At 49.5% G+C, this 20,819-nt stretch overlaps 1 protein-coding gene across 1 annotated transcript in view; it reads right to left on the reverse strand.

Annotated features, from left to right (window-relative positions):
• LOC126542902 (protein FAM117B-like) overlaps positions 1–20,388 on the reverse strand; it is a 172,298-nt gene extending 151,910 nt beyond the window's left edge. The window contains exon 1 of the mRNA XM_072286353.1: positions 19,238–20,388. Coding sequence (XP_072142454.1) covers positions 19,238–19,502 — 265 coding nt within the window. The 5' untranslated portion in view covers positions 19,503–20,388. The remainder of the gene's footprint in view (positions 1–19,237) is intronic.
• Between the last annotated feature and the right edge of the window lie 431 nt (positions 20,389–20,819).

Genomic DNA, 20,819 nt, shown 5'->3' on the forward strand with positions numbered 1-20,819 from the left:
CGACATGCCGGCAGGCACAGTGGGACGATGGGACGCGTCGCCGCTCGCGCGCTAGTCTCGACAGCAGGCAACGCGCCGGACGATGCAGTTTGGCAATTGCAGCGGCAAATGCCGTTCTTATGCTTAAAGCCGCATACCTTGCCGGGGTTGCGAGTTAGCCAAAGATTTAGCCAAAGTTAACTACAAATGAGGCAGTGCAGGGCGACATGGGTTAGGCCTCCTTTGATTGAAGTCAGAGAAGCAAAATTAGTTTTGTAGAAAGACTCGGGAACGTGGACGAAAATAAATGGGCAACTAAAGTGCACAAGTATCTGTACTTGAAAAGCGTGGACACATAATGGAGGAAGAGGTCGAGGAAGTCGGCAACCAAGCACAGGGTAAATGAATATGCAAATTGACAACCAAGAGTCATCAGAAGTAAAGTGCGAGAAACAGAGACAGTTAATTGGATGCAAAGAATGGAAACAAAAAAGGACCACAGAGATTTACAAAAATCTGTACGATAACACAAAGGGCAGTGCCTTACTATATGAGGCTCGAGCCGGTTGCCTAAGGACAAAAACACACCGGAGCGAATATTCGCAACAAGGTGAGGCATGTGTATGCTGCAGCAAAAATCCGAAGGCCACTCAGCACATCACAATGGAATGCGAAGGGATTCACCCAGTGAGAACCGCAGGTATGACGTACACCTTCCAGAAGCGCTTGGGTTTAAAGTGGACGGAAGCGTCAACCGGTGAGCAGTCGAGATGAGTAAGAGACGTTTAGAGTATTGGTGGAAAAAAAAAAATACAGGGAAGATTGATACGACTGGATTTCTTAGTCATAGTTAACGGTAAAAGGTAGGATTTTGAAAGGAACAAAAGAATATTAAGGAGATGTATAAACAAATGCTACAATAAAAGACATGTATAGCATACCTGATTAATTCAAGCAGTCTAGGTGACTATTTGTCACCGCCTGTTTCAAAGGGGATGCCATTAAATCATCATCATCATCATCATCACCAACAGGAGAAGGAGGAGGAGAAGCAGCAGCAGCACGCGTTCCCGTGGTCCGTATTTTCTTGTTTACGAGTGTTTACAGCAGGTCGACTGCAACGAGGCTGAAAGCCGCCGCCCGCAGCAAACCACGGCACTACAAGACACTGTTGTTCAAGGGTCCCTAAAAGAGCTGCGGTCCCTAAAAGAGCTGCGCTAAATCACTTCAGACGAAGTTATTCTTTCAAAACTGTATGTTCATTATTTCACGGGAAATTCTCGATTTCTAAAAGGAAATTAAGGCCAAGCTTTCCTTCCAAATTTCGCGCCGAGATTACAACGAGTTGACGGATCGCAAAGAACCTCCCTCGCATTCGGGCCGTTTTGGAGCGGGAAGAGTGATCGAAACTCGCTATCTCGAGTCTCAGGTTCGTTTCAAATGCAATGTGGTCGTTTTTACTGATAATTAGCAATAGAGAATTAATTAGATCCGTGCATGACTCTGCCAGTTAAAATCCGTGATGTCACGGCAGTTGATTCTTGCGCCTTTTCGGGCTAGCAGGCGTCCTCTCACGGAAGGAATGGTTGTTTTACAATGCAGTAGCTCCACTTAATATAGGTACAGCTTCGCTTAACGTGTCGCTTTATGGCGTCGCTTTAGCGGACGGAAAGAAAGTGAAGGTGAAATATGAAAAGACGCCGGGATGCTTTGGCTCCGGAGTTTACCCGGAGGCGACGACGTTGCGCGCGCTTTTTGCTGGGTACACACAGTGGCTTTCAGTTATTCTTCCGCTTTTCGTCCCTTATAAGTGTCGTGCTCGCATAACGACATATATCAGTGGGACGAAAGGCGTGAGCTTAATGGTTTACACGAGCACACCCGTGCAAAAGGCGGGCAAAAGCGCTCTGTGGAAAAGTACACACGCGCACTGACGCTGGCGCTTTGCACCGCGAGCACGTATACAGGAGGCGGCGCAGACATCGAGGAGGCGCGTGTCGGAGAACACATCCGATTCCACGCGGTGCTGAGGGCGCGGGACGACAGCGGTGACGACACCGCAGAGGCAACGTTGCAACGCAAACAGGCGCATTATTTCTGTCAAAAATTTCAACGTGTCTGGTTCTGTGGGACGCGACACTATAGGAAAAGCGCTCCGTACAACAGTGTCTTCCAACGACGAACCCGCTTCTTTCGCGAGTGTTTGTATAGCAAACTCGACCGGAATTAGGGAAGCCTCGGCCTTGGAGCCAACGTTTCAACGACTGGGGGGGGGGGGGGGGGGGGGGGGGGGGGGTTTGCTTTCGTTGTGACCTAATTCGTCGAAACGTTGGCTCAGGCGCCCGTCGACCCCTGTGCAGGATCACGCGGAAGACTTTCCGTGTCTTGTTTTCTGGATGCTGCGCGCACGTACAATCAGAGCCTCGTGCTGCTCCGCCTAGCTCACGAGCCGCTGACGGAGCGATTTTCACAGCGCCGTCCTTTCGGGGTCTCCGGGTACCGACCTCGGAGTTCGAACCTCCTTGCGCAAAACGGTACGCAAGAGCCGAGCGCATCATCATCGATTTTGCATTCAGGTGTAGGACTCGAACCTCGCGGGAGAAATCACTGTGTGCTCAATCCTTGTTACGGTAGAAAAAAGGAGAGGGAGAGAGAAAGGAAACGAAGGCGTGACGTTTCCGGAACCGTCGTGTACATATACAGGCAGATATATAATGGCGAAGCGGCTTGCCCTATTCCGAAGCAAAACAAGCGCCCAATTACGCGAGCCTCGTTAGCAGTTCTCTCTCGCGTGACGACTGTGCGCGACCGTATATATATATATATATATATATATATATATATATATATATATATATATATATATATATATATATATATATATATGTATACGTTCCGCTTATTTTGTGCCCCGGCGCTAATTACGAAAGAAACGAGGCACGCATGGAAAGAGAAACGCACGACCGGAGAAAATGGGAGCCTGCGCGGCTGCAGCGTCCGCCACTCCATTGTTTGTTTGTTTCTCCCAACTTTTATTTCGCCCCTCGACGGAGCCAAAAAAAAAAAAAAGGCAACGGAAAGTGCCCCACTTCTGATTACCCGACTATCCTTGACATTACCGCGTAGTTGATACAGTGGCCGCACAGCCACGGCACTTCCGTAAATTAAGCGCCGTTTGTATATGGACCAGCCGACGTTCTAATACTCATTCGCCAAACCAAACCAATGTATACAGCAGGGGAAATCCAGAGGCACATAGCGCCCTAAACTACTTCCTCGGTGGTGCTGAACACTATATATTTGTTGGAGTCCGGGGGTGACTTGTTATACCGAGCGCAAATTTTTGGCTGAAGCACTCCGTGCGTCGCTCCACACGCCAGCTGTGGACGACGCGGTGCTTTCCGCGAGGGCGTTTCAGGGGCGAGGTGCCCCGACACCTCGAGTGACTCGGCCTGTGACGTCTGCGAAGACTCGCCGTGAGCGCCTGCGCGAGGCTTGTGTTCTGTTCGGTCTCGCCGTGGGCGTCGTCTTTTTGACCCGTCATGCACTGCGCCTCTGAACGGGGCACGGACTTTCCCGAAAGGAGGCGATCGGGCGGAACAACTGCCGGTGTGCCCTTGTCGTTACCGAGTGTCCGGGGCGCATAACCACAGTGGCCACGAATCGAGTGGTCAAGAAAAACAAATCAGGTCGAAGTGAACTCGGAAGTCGAAAGTTAGAAATGAAGATTCTAGGATGTGGGAAAAAAGTCAAAGTCTCAACACAAAACGCTGTCTTGCAAAGCTAGATGCGCCTGCAGCCAACAACGTCCTCCTGCTCTCGGCGAATTCATTCTTTTGTCGGTGATATCGGTGCGGGCCGCCTCGACCCGCCGTAGTAGACATAATGCTTCGTTAGTTCTGAGTACAAAACACATATAAAGAGTATTTCGAAATTTTAAATTCATTAGCACTGGCCTTTTCCTTCATTTCTCAGCGATTCCCGTTTTAAACACCGGGGTACCGCCGGCAACAACAGGTCGGCGTGTTTTTAATGGCGAGAGCATTACTTTCCTCTGTGTGCGACTCCCGCCGTCACCAGAAAGTAGGCACACAAATTACGTTACCTTCGTCTAACTTCAAACAGGAAGTGGCTACGGTGAGGATTCGATCCTCTGGCCCGCCGTCATTGCTCCGTAGCCGAGCGCGCTAACCACCGTCGCAGCCGGCGGCAATGATGAACAGCTTCCAGGCTGTGCACGTGGTTGGGCTCTGCCGGGCGGGCGATACTGTACACTATGCAAGCGCATTAGTGATCGGGCAGCACGCCTCGTCGCATGCATCAACGTGCGTTCTCTACTGAAACACGTGGACGACGTGGCCCACGACGCAAACGTCAACAGAGACGACATACTTCGCCTCACGGAGACTTGGATGAGGCCGGATGACGAGAGACGGATCACGGAATACATTCGATCGCGTGCGTCGCTCAGCGTCGCACGCGGACTCCGAGCCGTCCAGCTCGGGGGCTGCAAGCTTCGGCGCAGACTCGAGAGAACTCGCGGCTGTGCGCGTATGCACACGTGGCGCCAAATTCAGTCTCGAACGGATGCGTTCGCGCACAGGAATTTGCTTTCGGCTCTCTCCGCAGCGCGTCCATATGCTCGTAGTACTTCGGTCAGGACGCACGTTCGGCGCAGCAGCACTGCAGAGCGACAAGTACAGCTCTCGCACTCACACACCGTAAATGTTGCTTAGGTGCCCCCACAGTCTTTTGTTTTATTTATTTACCGCGAAGAACTGCCACCGACGCGGTATACGACAAGAACATGCGAGCTAGGCCTCCGTTAGTAATCTGCGCCAATTTGACAAAATTAACCCGTGTAATGGCACATACAGCCTCAGGTGGTCACTCAGTAGGAACTAATTGCAGGAGGTTGGAGAAGCGGCAATGTGCCTAAGTGGTCGCTTTCCCTCTAGACTCCTATATATATGTAGTGCTTGTTCTAATTGCTGCGACAGTGTGGCTCGGCCTGTGGTGTCTGGAAGACTATGTATGCTACCAGCATCCTCAAAGACCACGGCCAGAACGCATCGCGTGATCGAATTATACACGCGCATGCGACTAGAAGCAGCAGCGGCGACAAACATGCGAATTCAACTACAGTGCATAAGTGTAATACTGAGGGAGGCCTAGAAGGCCGACACCCTTCTCCAAAAAATTGTTTCCTCGCTTTCGATCGAGGTTCGCTTGCACGGACCGCTCGCGCTATGGACAGCCTGATCGGGAACCAAGGTGTCACGGTTGGAGAGGCACCAGGCGGCTTCGCTGCCTGGTGCCTACAGCTGTGCCTGCAGAGTGCGCGAGGCTAATTCTGCTGGAAAACGATGCGCTGCGCACAAACGTATTCGCGGCATATTTGCGGAACGAACTTTAAGCGCGTGATAAACGGAGCGGGTGCTCATATATGCACTTTCACTTACACACGCGTGCTGGAGTACGCGCGTAACCAACAGCTGCAGCTCCTTCCTGCGCATTCTTGAAAACTCATTTCGACTCGGCTAAGCGCGCGCGCGCACACACGCACAGACAGGCCGCGGCGACGCATGACTCCCGCTCACGCGACAGTCTTTTCCGAGCAGTATACACACTCCACGGACGGCGTCGTTTAAACGAATAACCTTGAGAGGGAACTGCGAAGACGAGTGCGCGTGATTCGCCTCTCCAGAAGCTCTCGAGTCGTACACATCCTATAAATGGAAATTTGCATACACACCGCCGCGCGCGTCGGGACATCCGGAGCGATTCGCCGATTGTTCCGCAGCGCTCGACGCGCAGACACGAAGCTCGCTGTATGCGCTCCTCCAGGGCAGCGAGCCTGCTATACGAACCGACGGCTTATGGGAAGCTCGCTGCAGTGGGAACAATGCAAATAATACGTAAAAAAGAAAGAAAAAAGTAGAAACTGCCAGAGGTGTCGCTCTCCCGGTGCGAGCCATTCCACGGCACCGGACGAGTGTGAGAAACAGCATATGGGACGCTCCCACACCGCTCCTCGCCATGGCATGCGCTGGCGATAACGGAGCCTCCGGGACGCTAAGGAATCGAGATGCAATAGATATGCAGCGCGACGCGTGCAGAACGATCGTCCAAGTTGCATGGGCTCGACTCTTCTGTGACGAACTCCTAAAATTCCACCGCTAAAATTCCACCGCTTTGCATCGCGGTACCCATATTATTATTATTTATACTAGTAGCAGTAGTACCGACGTTAATTTTCGACATCTTTTTTTTCCATATCGCACTGCTTTTCCAAACACTTTAAACATATACTATAACGGCAAACGTTAAATAAGTTTAGATTTGCTCATTTCATTAAGAGGTCTAGTTTCGTTTATCTAGGGAAAAAAATGAAAATCAAAGTTCTTTTTCCGTTTGTTTATACGAGGGACGTTCCGAAAGTAAGCTTCGTCACTTATTTTTACACAAAAACCTTATTGCAAAAAGAAACAAATCCCCATGGCATCATAAACTATAGAACTTGCACTATTTTCCCACGTAGTCGCCACCGACATTGAGACATTTGTCGTAGCATGCAATCAGTTTGAAGAAACCGCTCTGGTAAAACTCGGTGCCCTGCGATGCAAGGAGCTGTCGCGCAGCCTGCTCCACCTCAGCATTGTTCTCGAAGAGACGTCCGGAGAGTGCGGCTTTCAATGCAGGGAACAAGTGCCCATTCATACCGGATAACATCACACACTTCTATTGGCGACCACGTTGTCATCACACGTCTGTCTGCCATCGTGATTTGTACTCGAATAACCTCGGGCACGCCGGTCTACTATACTACTCTCTTCGGCGCTCTGCGCATGCGTCATCCCTCCTCCACTTAAGCTCCTTCCGTCGTTGAACCAGCAACGGGCGTGGATTCTGATGGCGATTGTTTCACCGGGTGTACCACCTTCTCTTTAGAAAAAAAAAAAAAAAAGACTTCCGGAACGTCCCTCGTAGTTTCGGGACGTGGATCCTCAGCGGTGCACAGTAACATCGGTGTCAAGTCGCGAATTTGAAAGTATTTTCTCCTATTCTGGTCGTTTTTAACTGTAAATCTTTCCAAGCGTGCCAGGTTGAGTCCCTCGTCCCTTCAGAATGTGCAGACCTTCTGCAGAAGACCAGACAAACCCCCAATTGTAGACCCGAGCAGATACTGTCGAAATGCACGACGTATATGCGGCGAGCTGCGGGAGAGTTCAATGCCGCGTCGCCACCCATCCAACATTTTCGCATCTATTCTAGCTTACGTCAAGATAGAGACACTAATAGAGATTAAGTTGATAGTCATCGTTGGCGTCCCTTTAAAGAGAAGAAAACAAAAGCTATCAGAAACGCACGAAGATACCAGCGCTATATAGCTTCGAACGTTAACGGAGTAAGTGTTGTCATGAATTGCAGCCTTACACGATCGATTCGGCCGATCAAAACACTTTATCAACTGCTGTTTTGCAGAACGGCGACAGCTGCTCTCCTTGCGAAGCTGCAAAATTTCCAGCATGCTGCTTTGCAATTTTATTTCTTGATTTCTGACAACTGTTGTTAAGCTTTTGAATGAGGCCTAAATAAAAATTCTGAAGCCTGAATGTGTTGAATTGGCAGGCGTCAGTTCTATGCGGGCTGCAAAGGTGCTATGAGTGATGAAAACTTATGGACATAAAAAAAAAAGTGGAATAGGAAAAATCTCAACCGCTGTAAAGGTTGCCATCAGATGCGATATTGGTCACCTTCCAAGCGAGAGGACGTACAGCGTTTGTGGGCTGCCGTTCGCAAAATTCCGAAGAATAACTTCGTAAGGAATGAAATACAAGCTATGAGCGACATTGGTGGTAGAAGGGTGGTTGGGTATGCGTGGTTGGGAATTTGGTTTGAAACAATTTTTTGTCGAAGCGACGTCCGACGCCGAACGCCGACGCTGTGTTTTCTGCGACACAGGGCCCTTAACGCGCCAAGAGTCTCAACAACGGCGGTGTCAACGCGCTCGCTCGAGCGCGAGGAGTTCATAACTCGAAGGGCCGCGCAGCGGCGTTCAACTGGACATCAATGCGTTCGCATTCGCAACTCATAAGCGCTTAGGTGTCCTCGAATTTTTCTCTTTCTTAACGCCTCTTAATTTTTTTTTTTCAGAGGAGTCACTGAAGCCAGATATAGGTAAAACAGAAAAGAGTCACTGAACCCTATATGTAAATGTACAGTCGAACACAAGGGTTTAGGAGACACAGGATTTGCGAAAACGCTGGACCTCCGCGAAGCCCCAGGCACAGAGCCCGAATTCAAATTTTCAAGGTGTAGAAGTCCTTGCGACCGACACAGTGCATGGTCCATTAAATTAAAAGCGCCTCGCCTAAACATAGCAGAAGTACACATTGGCGGTCAAACCGACGTCCCGTAAACTTTCGTGAGAGAATGTGCGTGTCGTCAGACCAGGGCCGCATTTCCCCTCAGCATTACACCACGCGCGTAAGTGATCTTGGTGCAGTGGTCGATAAAAGCAGCCCAGCCTGCAAGACTACAACGCAACGTTTGCTTTCTTCTTGTTCTCTCGTTCGTTATCGGCGTTGTTGAACCTCACTGATCCGACTTACCGTCGAAGAGCACGTTCAGTGAACTCGGGAAAACGGCCGAGAGAAACGAAACCAGACCGCGAGGCGGACTGGGCTCTCGCGGAAACGACGAGCGCACCCGAAACGCCCGCGAACAATGCGGAGTAGTTTCAACGCTCCACAGTGAACGGCGAACAGCGCCGTCGACCCGCGGCAGCCAAAGAATATATAGATGCGCGATGAGAAATGAAGTTGCTATGTGTAATGAAGTAATCGCACACAAAAATAACATACATTTCGTTCTACGCGCCTTCTTCCAAAACTTGATAGAAGGTGTACACAACAAGAACCACCGTGACGTACACACGGTGTTTTATGCCCTCGTTTATGTTGCGCTATTGCATCTGTTATATAAGCCCGTGCCAAGTCGCCTCACTAATATTACATGGCACTTAGAGATGCAGACATGGGAAGCACGAACAATCCTGACCTCTCCGGTTCTTTTGTCCCAAGGGCTCGCGCTTCGAGACGACTGAAACGCTCGTGGATGCTTACAAACGCGTCAGAACGCTTCCCTCGATATTTTTTCTCGACTACTGAATGCACCCTTCGCGATCGGCCACGAGCACCAAGGAGGCTGGAGAACCTTTCAACAGCTTCAATTTCTTAAGCCGCAGGAGAGAAACTGGTTTACCGGTAGTTTTGAAGACAACCCACCACATATCCGTCGTGAGCAAACGCTGCAGTCGGACGCAGTTTTCAACAAAAATGACTAGTGGGAACTCTGGTGCTGCGATCGTTTAGCTGTATACCGTGGGAATGATGGTTAGTACACGGACGTGTCTTATCTTCGTACTTGTGGCTTTAGACGTTCTTGCGGCTTTGTTTACTACGCCTTATCTGCCTTCACTTGCCTCTAGAGCAACGTGCGCCCTAGAACAAAGTGCGGACGTATGTGCAAATATTTCTCTAGTCGTCCTTTCCGCACCATGTTAGAACAAAGAGACTTGTAACACAGCGCATGCAGACCGTGCCGGCCTGTGCCGTCGTTTTTCCCGCACGAGGCAGCCATGGCCAGAACAGCGCGACCGGCCGGTGCGGGCGTATTCTGCAGCGGAGCCCCTCGCATCGCGCAGGCCATCTCGGTATCGAATTCTTTGCCTCAATATGGCGCGAAGTGAAACTTGAATAGGCTTGCGGTAGCGCGATTAAAGACAGGACAAAGGAAGACACGCAAACACAGTGCTATAAACTGTTGTGTGTGTGTCCCTGTGCGTCTTCCTTCGTCCTGTCTTTTATTCGCTCTATGCCGCGCTACCAACAAGGCCACACTGATACCCTCGTTAGCGAAATGAAAACACGAATGTATATTTATTTACTTATTTATTTACTTATTTACTTATTTATTTATTTATTTATTTATTCATTTATTTATTATTACCATCAGGGTAACAAGCATTACTTAGAGAGGATAGTGGGTTACAGCAAATGAGAAAAGAAACAAATATAAGCAGCTAGAACGTTCAAGTACAAAGGCTTCCGATTATACAGATTTAGCTATAAGGTTAACAACGTCATGATAAATTAGTGGCAAACTAAGATAGCAAAGCGGTAAATACAAAAACACTTCGGTTACAACCATACAGTAAACAAAAACAAAAAAGAACGCTGTAATTACGCAATGTTAGATAAAGCTTCAATAAAGCTTCGGTTGGGGCTAGTTGGTACACGGCATTTTGAAGGTGAAAAATTCAGCGCGAAATCCAGGTCAACCGACAGAGACGAGTCAAGCACTGGCGCTGTGCGTGTCCCGCCTCTTCTTTGTGGGCTGTCCTGGGTTTCGCGCTGAATTTTTCGCCTTCAACATTAGCTATAGCTGCTCGAAATCTTTGGTAATCGTAAATGGACAACACTTCCACAGGACGATGCTTCCATTCCGTGGATGACCGCAGAAAAAATGACTGCAACAAAGTTTTAGTGTGAGATTTTTCAAGACCAACTTTATAACGGTGGTCGATTCGAGGTGATACGTATTGTGGCTGAAAAATGAAATCGTTGCAGTGTTGAATGATGGTATAATTTATGAAACAGGACGAAACGTGCGATTTTACGACGAGAAGAAAGTGGGATAAGTGCAAGGTTGGTTTTCATGGCAGACACACTTGCGGTTATGTTGTAATTAGGCAAGATGAAACGAACTGAATTAGTTTGCACGAGTTTTAATTAATTACTTTGTAAATGACAGGACCCCAACAGAGTATGCATATTCAAATTTATTCAAATAAGGGTAGTATAAAGAAGCATTTTTAGGGATAACGGGGCAGTTGAAAAGTTACGGCGTAGGTAGGCAACCATGCGGTTAGCATTGCTAATTACGTAGTCGGTATGAACATTTTAAGATAAATTAGCAGATATATGCACACCTAGGTATTCATAAGAGTGAACTAATTCCAAGGGAATATTATTGAGGTAGCATAGGTATGCATGCTGTTAGTTATTCGGGATACACGCATCACATTACATCTGCCGACGTTTAGTTCCATTAGCCAATGTTTGCATCAGTTAGCTACACTAATTAGATCAGACTGAAGGTGGTTAGCATCCCCTGCATTAGTTATTTCACGAAATATAACACAATCATCAGCAAATAAGTGAATGTTAGACGACAGTGAGGAAAGGAAGTCTTTAACATAAATGAGAAACAAAAGAGGCCCGAGTACTGAACCTTGAGGTACACCGGAAGTTAGGCTTCCAAGTGGGAAGCTATGGCTGTTTGCAGTTACAAATTGAGAGCGATTAGATAGGGAGCATTCAATCCACTTCAGGATGTTAGCGTCAAAGTTCGCTGACTAAGGTTATAATGTAGAACTTTATGACACACCTTATCAAATGCTTTAGCGAAGTTTTAAAAAAAAATGGCTGTGGCTTAGCTAAGGTTAAACCCAGGATGCGAAGCATACTAGCCTTTATTAGTTGTTGAACCACTGTTTAGCCTGGAACTGCTGTTGCTTGGCTATATTTGGTTCGGCTAGTAGAAGAAACAACTCATGCGTTACTCTGCTTCGCCTTCAAGAGTGGAACGCGACAGCGTTCCCGTCGACCCGCCAAGGGGTGTAAGACAATGGGCTACGGCGCAGCGACTACGCGCCCCGCATTGGACGCGGTGAGCGTCGAGCAACGCAGCGTTCGGCGCGGCAACGAAATGTGCGCCTGAGCAAGCGACGCACTCCTGAGCCTCAGAAACAGCTCGTTTCTAAGGCAACACCGCGTTGACTAGAGGCGCTTTTGTACCGCTTTGAAGCATCGAACTCGTGGCTCAGTGGTAACGTCTCCGTCTCACACTCCGGAGACCCTGGTTCGATTCCCACCCAGCCCATCTTGCAGGTTGTTTTTTATTCATGAAGTGCCTGCTGGGATTTATCGCTCACGGCCAACGCCACCGACACCGACGACACCGGCTTTTCTGCGACACGAGCTCCTTAACGCTGTCGCGTTAATATATATTTCCGCTCACAGGAAACCCGACGCCGGACGTCGACATTGGATTTTCTTCGACACGGGGCTACGCGTTAAAAGCGCGAAGCGGACGCACGCACCGTCCCCGCCGTGAGGAGGCCGCAGTGCTCCGCGAACGCCGGCAAGAAGACCCTACAGTTGTAGCCGATGCTATCGCGGTTATCGAGTTCTCTTTGTTCATGCGTCTACACACGCCAAACCACATGTGTTTTCCTAGCTCGTATTTACTGCATGCAATGCATACCGCCACGACAGCTACGAGCCTTACACTTCGTGTAATACTATGCTATCACATTCACTGCTTCGCCCATTACGGCGAAACAGATAAAAAAAAGGCTCAGTGGCCTTCCACTGTGTGAAGAAGGATGACCAGCGAAGCTGTGTATGTGGGCCCCTTAATGGCGAACTGCAGCTCCGTCGTCGGTCGGCCCAGTATTGCACTATTGGGGGCGAGGACTTGCGGAGTCTCCATCTCTCGGAAGCGCCTCCCTTGCGTAGTATGAGGGATCACGCGGCGCGCTCCTCATAGGTTTGGCTGTCGGCGCTCAATAAAAACACCAGGCGGGAGCCCTCCTGGACATTTCTGTAAGTTCTCTCGAAACGACGGAAGTTTTCTGCCGTCTAGGTAATAATCTTAGGCAAACAGAAAACACAGAATCGTTTACAGACGCCATCTCTTTACCGAACACGTATACAGCGAAAGCCACTGCGCGCGGTCGCCGTGATGGAGTCTCCCGAACCGGCTTCTTGCTTGAAAGGTCGGCAATCGCTGAGCGCAAACTATGTTAAATATGTCCTTATAGTGGGCGGTCTGTATAACCAAATGGCGCTTGTGAGAACGAAGCCTCAGCGCATGCAGCGATCGCACGGGTTCGCGGCGACCAACTGCGCGTCTGCATGCATGCCCGCACACAAGGTTCCGCTTTCACTGAGAGCGTTTTCGCACCGTGCTGTGAGCTTTAGGCCGCAGCATATGAGCATTTCACAGTCCACAAGCAACCATTGTTGCGTGGACGTTATCAGAGCTGTTCAAAGACAATTTCGCTTTAACAAGGGACTTCGACGTCTACGGCAACTGTGATGTGCCGTCGCAACGATTCAAGATTTTTTTTTTTCTAAATTCTTGGACATTTCAATATTACTTCTAAAGTTGCGTCGCACTGCATGCAGTCAGCGGGCGATTTCGCGCTGCTTCTTTTTCGTAATCCAGTGCGTTAATTCATAACACAAAGATGACCATATGCCATGCCATTATTTAATGTGCTTCTTACCACTCCCTTTCCATTCTAGCGAACTTGCCAATGTCTAGCATCAATAAGTTCATAGACCAAACCGTCATGACATTATCCGGGCAGGGAGCGCGGGCGAACGTCTCAGTGCGTGTTTTCTGCTACTCACCGAACATCGCAGTTCCGGCGCCGTAGCAGAAATATTGCTCGCGCATGTGCTTGCTGCATACCCGAGTTGTAGCCGACGGCTGTTTCCGGTTCTAAGTTTCGCGTGCCAAGCTTCATGCAGCTTCTTGTTCTGCGGCTACGTGTGAATAAAGCTGACACCGGGCTCCGTTGCGTACGTCCGGCACTGCAGCACCAAGCATTAGCCTACCATGCTGCACGTCTCCAAAGGCAGCCACTACCTAGTCTACTGAATTCAAATGTTGAAAACAGACACCCAAGGCGGGAAAGCCTCACCACTTAATAAGAACAGCAGCGCAGGTGGGACTTTCAACTTTCGTGTTCAGCTCGCTTCGGCGCTTCCGAAGCAGCTGACGCGGCCGCTGTGTCCACCTGATCCCTCATGCCACGTCACGCCGACGGTGGCGCCAGCTTTTCCAGTGGTGGAGCTCGCCCCCAATACTTTGGGATCGGCCCATGTATGGGGAGTTTTGTGTCTACACGCGGACAAGATCCTGGGGGAACTAGCCCTTAACACCTTCGCTGTAATTTGCTGTAAAACTGGTTCCGTCTTTGTGTATCTTAATTAATTAATTGATTAGTTAACGGCGACGACCAACGCGGGAGCAGTGGCACGAGCGCGTTCGCGCGGTAGCGCCGTGGGGCGCCAACGAGTCAGCTGTGGAAGACGACGCTGGAGCCAATCGTGACGATGATAGCTTTGTGTTAACCTGCGAACACGATCCGTAGCTTTTAACAGCTTCACTGTAAAATCAATAAATTTGTAGAGAGGCCCGCTTCGAACACAGAACCTCTAGCACAGAATCCCGATAATGTAACCATTTCGCCAATGATGCTTTGCCCCGATGATAATGGCGTGCCTCACGAGCACATCGTAGTTTTTGAATGCAAAACGCAGGAAATTATTTAACATTAAGTAACACGTCATTATACGTCAAAGTATGGGCCGGTTCCGAATATAGTGCAGTTTAAAAATATAAGCCAATCCCAAAGATTGCGCAGTCTGAAATTGGGGGCCGGTCCCGAAGATAGTGCAGTGTGAAAAAAGAAATTATGCAGCTCCACGCTGCTCCTATATACTCGCCTCATCCGAGGTGTGATGCGATTGAGTGCGGTGCGCAGTGACTGCACCCGTGTATCGCCCCCCAAGTCGCTCAGGCAGACTTTCGTCGACTTCACCTGGAGGTTTAGTCTTTATCTTTTTTTTTTATTCGGGAGGATCTGTCGCAAGACATATAGGTAACATAAATAACAAAAACAACAAAAGTAAAACGAAAGCTTCCAACTCTGCGTCGTGGAGGAAATGCAGCTGTGCCTCAGCAAACATACTGTCCATCACCCAACGGCTGCAGCCTTAAGGTGGGCCTGGCTTCAGTCCAGCCTTTCTTGAAATCCCGAGTCTGATCGCCCGCGTGGGCGATCAGACTCGGATGATCAGATCGCCTGCGAACGAGCATCTGGCGTTTTAAGACGGAGCACTTGGGGCACGCTCCTCGGTCGCTGTTCGTCGACGGTGCAAGGGCGGCCCGAGCCCGAAGCCTCCGAAGAGGTGCATTGGCGCAGGAACTGTACACTCCTTTTGTGCCGGTCAATTGCGTTCGATTAGCTTTCCTTTGGAAGCTCACAGCAGAACATAGGTGGGAAAAAAAAGTATAACGCTAGAAAAGAGTCAGGTGCTACAACACGGACGGGATTCTCTAATACGGCTTTATCGCAAGATGACTCATTGTTAAGCTCGACAGAAGGTGCTGCGGCCACAGCTGGTTCACAAACAAGGCAAGCGCCTGTCCTGCGTCCACATCCACCTGTCCCGTATAAGGTGTGCCCCTGCATATCAATCCTGCAAATCGTTAAGCTTGTTTAACGAATGTCGCGAATAGTTTTGCTATTTATTACTGCGTACTATTTGGGGCAGAACTGGTTTCAATCTAACAGAAATATCAATATAAATGTATTACAAATGTATTAAAAATAAAGTCATCTTTAAAGCCCGACTTCTCGAAACCGCACGATCGTTAGAACCTAACCGCAGTACGGCCATTCACATTCCATAAAACAATATTACAACGGCAACATAAATTTGCGAGCTGCCGTTAAACGTATATTTCAGTAACTTCACGAATGCCTCCGTTTGTCCGTGGCGCACATCTTTCCAGCTGCGACTGCAGAGCAAAATATTCGTGGCGTCTCTACATGTAGAGAATAAATCCTGCGAAGTGTTTCGATAAACAGCTGTGTTGTGGTGTTCTTACAACGTGCCTAAGCTGCTCCGTATGCTACGACGGAGGCCCCAGTGGAGGGCCCCAGATGCATCCTCACCGTCTGGGATTCTTTAACGCGCGCCCAAATGGAAGTTTCTTCTCGCCCATTCTGCCCCCCATGGAAATGCGGCAGGGAGTCGAACTCACCACCCTGTGCTCAGCAGCAGAAAGTTCTGGATGAACAGCGAACACCTCGAGTGTATAGTATATAAAACAATTTCGAGTATTTTCTTGGTGTTCAGTTCTGCCGGGGCGGAATGCAAAAACGCTCGCGCACGTTTACGCACGCGGGTCGGCAGTGAAAACAACCAATCTTGTAATATATATATATATATATATTAGACGAAAGCCGCGGAATCGCCCCCGTATCTGGCATGGAAGAGTGACCACCAAGGGCGGCATCAGCGCGCAGTGCTAGGCGTGGCCTCCGAGATGGCACCAGTGCAATCTCAGAGGCCACGACTATCGTTCATTCTGTTTGGCGCAACGCTAAAAAGTGGAGTTTCGATGCAGTTCCGAGGAACCACTCCAGCGAGGTGGCTACATGGGTTGGCCACTTCTGATCTCCATAATTCCTGCCAAAATTTTTTTTTTTTAATTCCGCGCTGTTATCCTTGGTCTCCGCCACCGTAGTCTGCACTAACATAAATAAAAGCAGGCTTCTGTGCCTGAAGAGTTCAATAATCACAGGTAGCCAAAATTAAACCGCGGGCCCCCGCTCAGCGTTCCTCACTACCCTTACGTATATTTTATCAGATCTACATAGACATTCCTTGGGCGGAAAGACGTCGATTATTACTGGAGCGGCCAAACTTAGAATTTACGATGTTAGATTTTAAGCGCCGGGACGTCATTATGACGTCATGGATTTCAAAGTATTATTCTTGCATTTGAGCCGCTTGAAGTCCTCGAAGCTTGCTTGCTTTGGAACGCAATTTGGTGCTTCTTTAGTGATAAACTATTCGCTACACAGGGGACTACGCCGTTGAAACCGGCGACGTTCACAGCGAACTGGCACGACAACTGCCAAGGTGGCGTCGCGACTTCCATTTTTTGCACGGCAGCAAAAGTGGCCAGTGTGGCCGGGAGCTGGCGCAGTGCGTAAGAACAAGAAGCAACTCGGCGTCCTTAATTACGGGGGTCGTTCAATCGCTCGTTCGTTCGTTGGCCACAGCAAGGGGTCTGCAACGTCAACGCGCAGCTGACAGCCTAACAAAAGTGCCCAGGAAGACATAACAAAAGAAGAAGTGGTAAATAATAATAGCCCCAGCGGAGATGGACATGTCGACTTTGCGGAATGGATTTTTAGCCCCAATTTATGGTCGACCTTTCATCTGTGCTCAAATCGCGAGCGACGGCGACATTTCGCGATGTATTTGCAGCACGCGGGCTTCGCGCCGTCAGTGTTTCCGGGTTGATACGATAACGAAATAGCAACCTAAGCGATAAAAAGTGCCACAAGGTCCCTCCGCGCTAAAGAAGCCTATTTTTAGCCCGTTGGTTTTCGTTTTTTGCACGAACCGAGATGCCGGCATGCCGCCGTGAAACGCGACCGTTAACGCAACGAGAAGCATAAATCCAACGTTGTCATCCTTTGCGCGGAGTTTCGACTCTCCGCGCTTCGAGAAGTGACGTCGGGAAACGAGATTCTCCCATTTTCAAAAGAATCCGCGCAAGCAAGTTTACCGGCAATGTTTCCAGACTCGACATAAAAAAAAAATTTAAAAAGGAATAAAGCAAACCACTTCGCTGCATGAAAAGGAGAAAGAAAAGGAAGAGAACGAGAAATAAATCTGCTTGTATCTGCGAAGGGTAGCGGGTGACTAGCTCACGAAAGTACCCGTACATCAAGCTATGGCAAAATCCATACAAAGATTGTACGTTGGAAAACGCAAATACGAAAGACTCTACATGACAGAATGTTGTGCAGCATGTATTTTTAAAATTATTCTTGCATTTATGGGTTCAAAACAGCAGCAACAACAGCCTGAGTAACGAATTTTAGCATTTCTAGCGCAAAAAAAAAATATAATAATAATAAAGTCCTGCACCGCATTGTCCTGCACCACATGACCGGGGTAGTTGGAGAAGTATGGGAGAGGCCTTTGCCCTGCAGTGGGCATAACCAGGCTGATGATGATGATGCACCGCATTGTTTGCTTGTCACGCTTGAAGTTTCGGAGCTCGCTACGAGAGTAGATATCGTGATAACGGAAACACTAAAATTAGCCCGAAAGAGGGAAGAGCTATTTGTTGCAGACATGTTGGTCTATGAATGCAAGCGATCAGGGCTGACACCACTGAACCCACAAAGCCGAACGTGTCATTTTTTGTGCGAATTTGATGCCTAAGAACTTTGATTTAAGTGATGGAAACTCAATCTAGAACCAGACCAGCATTTTTGATATGCTAGGAGGAGTTTTCCGCTGTGGATAGTTCAGCAAATCAATTCCTATACTAATTAATTCTACTCAATTACCAGCTAGCTGGTTTCTTCGTACCAACACACTCTCCATGGCCAGAAATAAATGTGAACAAGGTATTTCGATTTTCTTTGGTGTGAAATGATTCCGGCTAAGTGGACGGAAATACGGACGAAGGCGGCGCGAAGCCCGGAGCTGCAAATAAATCGCAATGTCCCCGTCGCTCGCGATTTGACCACAAATGAAAGGTCGACCGCCAACTGGGGCTTAAAAATCCATTCCATCCACGGCCGCATAACGCGAACGAAAATCTATCTACATTGCTTCTCTTAATAATGTTTATCCTTTTAAGATGCGCACAGTTAAGCAATATGTTTGCCTACAGTAAACACGATCCATTATAGGAGGAGGACGAGCGTACTAATCCGACCCTGTCGTAACGATACTAGTAAACCGAAGTAAGGTAGCAGAGTTCGGCGCAGAGAGAAATGTATACGCTAGTAAAGCCACGCACTGTGGAGGTCCTCAAATCACACAATTTCAAGAATCGTGCAATATCAGCTCATCGGAACCGACATTTCCTTGCTTGTTGAGAATACGCAGTGACCGGAGGACAGGCGAACATGTACACAAAAGTCCGGAACTAAACACGCCGCCGTCTTTGAAAGTGAAACAAAACAACGTTGGTATTGATCCGCGTTTATACTTGCGGATAGACACGTACAGATACCAGCAGCAGTGTAGAGGAAGACAAGTAAAAAAGTGCATACGCAAAGGGGGGTGGGAGGAGTTAGCGAAGTACAGCAGCTACTGCGCCATTTCACGAATGCGCAGTACGGGAACAAAAGAAAAGAAACAAGTAAATATAATACTAGGCCGCCCAGCCGTGTTCACAGCCTAGCAATATCGAACGGTCCTCGAAGCGGTCAAAGGCCAGCTCAGCCGCAGTAACCACGTCTCAAACCACAGGTTACAACGCTGGCTGGCGGGCGCATGCAACAGAAACCGGCCGAGCGCAGACGATTTTCTGCGGCAGCCGGTACGGAGAGGAGCGGGTAGGCTTAACTCACCTTTGGGTCCCTGCGCTGCCGACGAAGCTTTATTCTCCGGCGATATCCTCTGATCGGGCGACTGTCTGCTTTTCATTCGGACACTGTCATGCGCCCAGCACACTGGAGGCGAGGGAGACGCCCTCCTGGCAACGTTCCTCTGTGTCGGGCTGCCCTGTCGCATCAATGCCAGCGGCAGCGTAGGGCGAACCGGCTTGCTCGACGCGGCGGCGGCAGCCACGGAGCTGGGCGATAGCCGGATCCGCTGCGGAGGGATCGCCGACATTTGCACCGTAACACGGTTCACAGCTTGAGCTACGGCCCTTATCGACACAATACTGGCGGCGAGAGAATAACCTTCGTCCTTTCAGCGTCCGACAATATCGTCCGCTGTGCGAGTCGCCGGCCGGCGGTTGGCTTGACGCGAGTGTTGTTTACAGCGCCGATCACCAGGACCTACGACAACACTCAGTCGGCAGACAAATAAACAGCCTTCGAAACAAGTTCAGCGAAGAGCCGGGCACAAGAAAACCTAATCGACGATGAAACAAATCAAAACGCACCGAAAGAAACAACACAAAGCAGACGGCAGCGAGAAACACACAGCACACGCAGGTCCCTGCCCGTGCCGTCTGTCAAACAAAAAAAAAAAAAGCAATTCTCGCTCCCAGCCGGCAGCGCTGCGGCTTCGTGCACGCTGCCAACGAGAGCACGGATCACGTGATATGTGCACATGACCCGGAGGCGCGTTCGCTGTTGGTCGCCCGTTCGCGCTGTTTATCAATGAAGAGGTGGGGCTTACGCACACTACGTCACAGGCGCGCGCGCGCGTTCCCGTAGTAGCAGCAGTAGCAGAGTCGACGCTCCCGCCGCTCTGTTCCTCGCGCATGTGCCCGTATTGCCCCAGTCAGCCCAGTAAACTACCATCACGTGGTAGCGGCCTAAGCCGCGCCGGCCGTTGTGTCCGCTGAACCCCGGCCGGGCTCGACTGGCGGCGTGGCTGAACATAGCGGTTCCACAATAGCGCTACTGTGGCGCTACCAATGATTTTCCGTTCCCAGTTACTCTACGATTTCGTCCCTAGGCTTCCTTGTCGGCGCGAAGAAAGACGCGCGCGCGTAGCAGACGAATACCGCGTTCCCAGCACACAGCGCGTGTGCGCCGGTGCATGCGACGCTCCCACTCGCACAATTTGTAACGATCGGGCCACCGCGCAGTGGCTCGAACGTTCCTCGCAACACGAATGCCTACTATGTATCGTATGACAAGTCACGTGGCTAATGAGACAAGCACGAAGGTCTCTCTTCCATTTCCATTAGCGATTGCCTCGGAGCTACACAACGTTTATTGTAGTCACTCTTCGAGTTTGCGCTGTGCGTCTGTTTCTCTTTCTTGTACTGAAGTAGGCGGAGAAATTCGTAGTCGAGTGGGGTACAGGTGGTGTTATATATATATATATATATATATATATATATATATATATATATATTGTTAAATCGGCAGACACTTAAGACTGCTTACGGGTGGGAATGCGAAAACATTATGGTCCCTTTAGTGAAATGCATTTGTCCGCGCACTCCTCGCCCGCGCAAGGCCCCGCCTG

The sequence above is a fragment of the Dermacentor andersoni genome, chromosome 2 (assembly GCF_023375885.2).
Source record: "Dermacentor andersoni chromosome 2, qqDerAnde1_hic_scaffold, whole genome shotgun sequence".
NCBI lineage: Eukaryota > Metazoa > Arthropoda > Arachnida > Ixodida > Ixodidae > Dermacentor > Dermacentor andersoni.